Source organism: Carassius carassius, chromosome 42 (genome assembly GCF_963082965.1).
Source record: "Carassius carassius chromosome 42, fCarCar2.1, whole genome shotgun sequence".
In the NCBI taxonomy this organism is placed as follows: domain Eukaryota; kingdom Metazoa; phylum Chordata; class Actinopteri; order Cypriniformes; family Cyprinidae; genus Carassius; species Carassius carassius.
In genome coordinates, this window is record NC_081796.1 from 24,594,943 (window position 1) to 24,601,959 (window position 7,017).

At 35.2% G+C, this 7,017-nt stretch overlaps 1 protein-coding gene across 1 annotated transcript; it reads left to right on the forward strand.

Annotated features, from left to right (window-relative positions):
• Positions 1 to 929: 929 nt before the first annotated feature.
• Positions 930 to 4,880, forward strand: LOC132124311 (potassium voltage-gated channel subfamily C member 1). The gene is made up of 4 exons (XM_059535291.1): positions 930 to 1,151; positions 1,897 to 2,444; positions 2,724 to 3,664; positions 4,586 to 4,880. The coding sequence occupies exons 2-3, from the start codon at positions 1,953 to 1,955 to the stop codon at positions 3,510 to 3,512; spliced, it is 1,281 nt and encodes a 426-aa protein (XP_059391274.1). The 5' UTR covers positions 930 to 1,151; positions 1,897 to 1,952; the 3' UTR covers positions 3,513 to 3,664; positions 4,586 to 4,880.
• The last annotated feature ends 2,137 nt before the right edge of the window (positions 4,881 to 7,017 follow it).

The following is a 7,017-nucleotide window of genomic DNA, read 5'->3' on the forward strand; positions in this document are numbered from 1 at the left end:
ATGTGCAGCTGAATTTTCAGCATCATTATTCCAGTCTTCAGTGTCACACGATTCAGAAACCATTGTAATATGCAGATTTTATTTTTATAAAAGTATTTAATGTCAGTTTTGGTCAATTTGATATGTCTTTGCTTAATTAAAATATTATTTTTCTTAAGATATCTTACTGAGTCCAAACTTTTTAAATGTGTCATATTTTTATATATAATTTTTTTTTATAAATTATTTTAAAAAATGTAACAACAGATTTACTAGAATGTGCACAATAATTGTATCCCTGCAGTGTTCATTTGCAATGCAAATGGTAGCCCATAGTAACCATAATAGAGATACAGCAGTTCCTTTACACTGCATATGAGGATTTGTACTAAGTATGTTCTCAAAGTTAAAAGTTAAAACGTTACACAGTAGCCCCTGCAAATTAGCGGTCGCTTAAAACATTAAAATAGTACTGAGCAGTTGCGCCACCTACTGGTTCTCCAGCAGATTTGAACAGCAGATTCACACGCTGAAAATGAATTTATGGATCCATGTTTTTGTGTGTGCGTGTGGATTGACATAATGCACAAATGTTTTTAGTGAAGTTAAATGGGAAGGTGATATTTTCGGGCTGTTTCTGTTTAAGCCGTTGAATCAAAGTTCTGCAGACCCAATCACAAGCTCACAATCATGACCCCACACCCCGTTTTTATAGCATCAAATAACTAGTTAAAAGCAAACTTGTTAAGAAATCGAACACTTCCGTATACATATGCATGATAAGAACCTAAATGAGGGAAGCCATCTTTGGAAAACATTTATTGGAAGTGTAATTTGATTATTTAGTTTGTCTCACGTCCCATTAGATTACATAGAGAGGGCGGGGTTTATGACTTTGTTCAGACAAAAAAATGTTGACAGGAAGTTCATTCCAGAACATGTGGCTTTCATCAGATGGACAGAAAAAAAATTCTTTGGTGAATGGTGGCTTGTCTGCTGGGACTGTTAAAAAAAAAAAAACACATTCCACGGAAAAGTTTGAGTCAGAGCTGCACAACTCCAAGTTAGAACCTACACGGAGAGAACTTTCTAAGAACTTTGCAAGAAATTATAATAGTAATATTCTGTTTACAAAGCCAGGAATTATATTTCTGTGTGAAGAGATACCAAAGGTCAGTCTATCTTTTATATAATTCTTGATTTGTTTTTTAATGTCTTGTAGTCGTAATCGAGCAAATTTATTTTCTATTGGGAAAAAATACAAACAGGCTTTTAATATATCGCCCAATATATAAAACTTAGTCATATTGCTAAATTATTATTATTTTAGATTTTTATCATTTTATTGTCTTCTTTATGTTTTCTCTCGGATTATTAATTTCTGTTTGTAATGGCGATAAATCATTTAAAAAGAAATCTCAATATTTTTTAATGGCTGTTATTTGAAATGGCTTGAAGAGTTTTCGTTTTTTTTTTTTTTTTTCTTTTTTTTAAGTCAGAGGCACCATTGTTTATCTATATTTATTAAACCAAACAGTCTTTTTTGATAAGCAGAAAATGTTTAATTTAAGAATAATGTAAGAAAAATCTGGTTTTGCATCTAACATATTCTCCACAATAAACTGAGAATAAAATGTAACTATTTATGCACATGCACCAGTATGTATTGCTAAAAGATTATAATACATTGAAAACTTTGGTGATTTCAGTTTTATTTTTGAATGATTCATGCAAACAATTTTTTAAATAGTTTCTTTGAAATAGATGTTTTGATTTTGTAAATGTTTAATGTTACAATATTTGTACTGTATATTGACATTTTAAGTCCCTTTGTGGTGCTAAATCAATGAATATTAATGTAGGATTTACATTAAATACTGATGATAACTTAATGATGAGCTTTTCATTTAATTGCAGAAAAACAGCTATAAAACATCTGCAGAATACCAACACTGAGCTCTTTGTCTTCTACCATGAGTTCTGTGGGCGTTTTCTCATTGAAAGCCTGTGATGGCAGTAGTGAAAAAATAGTAATAAATGTCGGTGGGGTTAAATATGAGACCCACACAAGCACCCTAATGGCCCTTCCAGGGTCCCGTCTTGCCAATCTGGTGGACACTAAGAAGCCTCCCTCAGAGCTTTTTTTTGATCGCAACCCTGAAGTCTTCGGCCATGTGCTGCAGTACTACAGAAGTGGGAAGCTGCACTGCCCCACCAACTTGTGTGGGCTACTGCTGGAGGAGGAGTTCGCTTTCTGGGGTGTTAGTGGCACAGATGTGGAGCCCTGCTGCTGGGCGACATTTCGACAGAACAAAGATACTGTAGAGGCTTTGGCTCAGATTGAACCTTCAGTGATGGAGAAAGATGAGGGACCAGGTCAAAACCACCAATCCAGAAACTCCAGAGCTTGGATGCAGAAGATATGGGTTCTCTTTGACAATCCATATTCATCCATCACCGCCAAAGTAAGTGAGTTCATGGTTGTGCAATTCGCTCAGAATTTTTATTTTTTTTTGTCTTAATTTTACATTACACTAACAACGCTGGTCAAGCTAGCATTCAAAGACTGTTCTGACAAATGTTGCTTTAGTACTTGTAGTTAGTTATTCCTCAATTGAAATCAAGTTCAATTTTAAATGGCATTCTCAGTGCATGGTGCACAACCCTAAAATGAATGGTGCTTGCTATTGCTTTTCTCCAAATGGTTGGTTCTTTGCTCATTCTCCTTGTTTCTGTTTCTCCAGGTCATTGCGATCATATCTCTGTTCTTCATCCTGCTCTCTTTCACCGCATTCTCTCTGCAAACAGAACCCAATAGATATATTTTCCCCTTTAACATTTTTCAGACAGGCAACTCAACTGGAAAGTGTATGGGGACCCTTCTTGTAGATTCTCTGGACGTGGTGGAGTTAGTGTGTTCGGTGTGGTTTGTGTTTGAGTTTGTGATGCGTGTAGTCAGCTGTCCAAGCAAACCACGCTTCTTCATGAATGTTATGAACATCGTCGACCTGCTGGCCCTGTTCCCGTGGTTCTCGCGGTGCTGCTCCAGTATGAACTGCTGGAAGGCGATGAGCTTTTTGCATATAATGCGATGCATACGTGTCTTTCGCATCTTCAAGCTGTTGCAGCATGTGTTCGGCGTGAGAGTGCTCAACCACGCACTTCGCGCCAGTGCAACATCTCTCTGCACGCTGCCTCTTATGTTCTTAATCTGCACGCTCGTCTTTGGTACCATGGTTTTTTTCACAGAATTAGAAAATGAACATATGTACTTCATTAACATTTCCTCTTGTTTTTGGTGGGCAGTGGTCACTCTGACCACGGTGGGTTATGGAGACCTGATTCCTATATCAGGTCCAGGGAAGTTGGTAGGCTGTCTCTGTGCAATGGTTGGGGTTCTGCTCATCATCCTGCCTGTACCCATAATCGTCAACAACTTCATCAAGTTCAGCTCCCTACTCAAGACAAAGTACTCAATGCCCAGAAAGAAGGAGAAGCATATTGTAGATACAGCCCGCTCATCTTCTGCTTAGAGCTGCTAAATCTAAAGTAAAAACAGCAGGTATCAAGGAAACAATCAAGTTATTTAGGCCTATGATATATGTGACCCTGGAACACCAAACCAGTTTTAAGTTGCTGGGATATATTTTTATCAATAGCCAAAAAAAATAAATAAATAGTATGGGTCAAATTTAATGATTTTTATTTTATGCCAAAAATCATGTTCTATGAAGATATTTTGTAAATTCCCTACTGTTAATATATCGAAACTTCATTTTTGATTAGTAATATGCATTGCTAAGAATTTATTTGGACAACTTTAAAGATGATTTTTTCAGTATTTAGATTTTCTTGCACCCTCAGATTCCAGATTTTCAAATAGTTGTATCTCGGCCAAATATTGTCTGATCCTAACAAACCATACATTAATGGAAAGCTTATCTATTAATCTTAATTAATATTATCTATCTATAATCACAGTCAGTTTTGAAAAATTGACACTTAAGATTAGTTTTGTGGTCACATTTATGTCTTTGACTGCATTTTGTGTGTCTTTTTATTTGGTTTCTGTCTTTCTTACAGAATATGTGATGGATAAAGATGAGTCTTAAACTGGAGGAAAAACACGTCATTTAGATTTTTCGGTTTAAAAGTTCATTTTGATCAACGTAACCATAAAGCATAGTGTTAAAATACAATCAAAACAACAGAAAGTAAAATAAGCAGAAATAAGTTTTAGGGGTCAGGGAAAATTCAAACAATTCTGGTTTGATCTACAAAACCATATTCAGTTATTAAGAATTGTGGGATTCCTCTGCAACCCACTGTTGTTGGGTCTGAGTGGGGTTATCACTGAGCGGAAACCAAATTTGATTGTAAGGTATCTAAATTCCCTATTATCTAAAATCCCTTATTTTTAGTGCTATTTAAATATTTACTAGATATGTAACCAATATTAAGCCTAAACCTATAATCAGAATATTCACTGCATTACAGTCAAAATTAACACAAATATAATCACACTGTACATGTTTTAACAGTCTTGCGCAAGATTAAAAAAAAACAAAAAAAACATTTGGTGTTCCAAAAAAACAAAAACAATCAGCTTTAACAGACAAAAATCTGTGGTCCCAGTTGTCCCTTAGGATTGGTGACTGATAACAAAAACGCGTGAAAGATTTGATCCAGATGCAGATGTTTGGATGAATGCATTTTCAAAAAGAATCTGACATTTTGGCACCACATTTGAACTGTTGTTTTTTATACTCTAGACTTGTTTGTATTTGAATATGTATCTTTCATACAAGATCTGTTGCAGTTTATACCTTGTTGGTGTTTTTGCATGTGTACACTAAATTGTATTGTGTGTTTGTGCTTTTATTAAATCCATTTCAACTTTAGTTATATTTTTATATAGATTTTAATGATATAGTCACAAACAACTTCATCACAAATGTCTTGCATACAGCTGAAAGCAAAAAAAAAAAAAAATCAGCCTTGTCCAAATACCCACACTTGCGATCTTTGTGTGTCAAACTTTTCATTACCTGATGGAACACACTTAGTATTATAAAAATGCAAGAGTTTACAGAGATTTATTTAAATTTTAAATACTTATATTTATTTTTTATTTTTATTTTTTATTGTATGCATTTATTATTCGTCACTTATTTTGTTTTTCCTAAGTTTTGTAAATTTTTGCATTGCTTTATATAGATTTGACCACAAGGTGGCGCGAACATGCTACTATAAAGACCTAGATATTCTTAAAGGGTTAGTTCACCCAAATAGCAAAATTATGTCATTAATAACTTACCCTCATGTTGTTCAAAACCAGTAAGACCTCCATTTATCTTCTGAACACAGTTTAAGATATTTTAGATTTAGTCCGAGAGCTCTCAGTCCCTCCATTGAAGCTGTGTGTACGGTCTACTGTCCATGTCCAGAAAGGTAAGAAAAACATCATCAAAGTAGTCCATGTGACATCAGAGAGTCAGTTAAAATATTTTGAAACATCGAAAAAACAAACCACTCAAACTGTACACTGACTGAACTGCTGTGAAGAGAGAACTGAAGATGAACACCGAGCCGAGCCACATAACGAACAATAGACTGACTCGTTCATGAGTCAAGAACCGGTTGCATTGGTTTTTCGGATCACCAGTAGTTCGTGAACGAGTCAGTCTTTTGTTCGTTATTTGGCTCGGCTCGGTGTTCATCTTCAGTTCTCTCTTCACAGCAGTTCAGTGAGTGTACTGTGATGTCCTTACATTAATGCACCACTAGATGGCACTCAAGCCTGTTTAGTTAGATTTATACATGGTAAGTAAGTGAGATGATGAGTAAGAAAGACTGCTGAGCATGTGCATGCATGTTAACCTGCTTGTTCATAGTAGTTATTAAAATTTACTAAGATAAATACACAGTCTTGTACTTCTTGTCTACATGAAGACTTAACATGTACCGTTTGAGTAAATGAATTACTCCGGGAAATTGGTTTGTTTTAACTCAGAGGGAGTGTCAGCCACATTAAAAAAAGTTAACAGCTTAAATCATTTGTGGATTAATGCTTATTGCAGATGCGAACCGTTTAAAATGATTCAGTTCAAAGTTGTGAACTGGTTCAAAAAGATCTGGTTACAACAAATGATTCGTTTGCGAAACGAATATCACAAACTGCTTTGTTTTGAACTCTCTCTCACAACAGACCCGGAAGAGAAGAAAATGCTGAATAAAGTCGTATTTTTTGTTATTTTTGGACCAAAATGTATTTTCAATGTTTCAAAAAATTCTAACTGACCGTCTGATGTCACATGGACTACTTTGATGATGTTCTTCTTACCTTTCTGGACATGGACAGCAGAGGTGGAAAGTAACGAATTACATTTACTCGCGTTACTGTAATTGAGTAGCTTTTTTGTGTACTAATACTTTTTAAAGTAATTTTTAAAATCTGTAATTTTACTTTTACTTAAGTATGTTTTGTTTAAAGTATTGTACTTCGCTACATTTTAAAACACATAATTACTGAGTAAAAATAAATAAATAAATAAATCGCTCCCTGGAAACTACGTCAGTAAATAATGGGCAGGAGGGCAAACTGGCGCTAAAATCACAAGAAAGATGCAGACGGTCAAAACAGGCGTTAGTGGTGCAGACACCGCTGAAAACGAAACCCCGTCATATTCTGAAGTTGAACTCGAAGGAAATGAAGTGAACCCCTGGCCATATGTATGCTCTATTATGCAGTGTAAGCTGTACTTGCCTAGGAAGACCAAACTAGCAGCTTATAAAATCTCGACAAGACATCAACCTTTCGCAAGAATGTAGAGGTAAGCTAAGTAATTGCATCGTTGCATTGGTGGTTAAAATGAAGCTTTGACATTTTAGCAAGAGGTTTTGCACAAATTAGCCAAAAAGACAGTGGTGAGGAGTGTGCTGTATATATCATCTGCAATAATATCATGTTTTTTGTTTTAATGATGTGCATGCGCATTTATAGTGCGTTCTTTCACTGTGTGATTCAGTCTCCTAAAA

Excerpts from the sequence above, each read along its gene's own strand:
- LOC132124311 (XM_059535291.1), top strand. The coding sequence starts at position 1,953 with ATGAGTTCTGTGGGCGTTTTCTCATTGAAAGCCTGTGATGGCAGTAGT. Across the intron at positions 2,445-2,723 it reads ATTCATCCATCACCGCCAAA|GTCATTGCGATCATATCTCT; the intron begins GTAAGTGAGTTC and ends CTGTTTCTCCAG.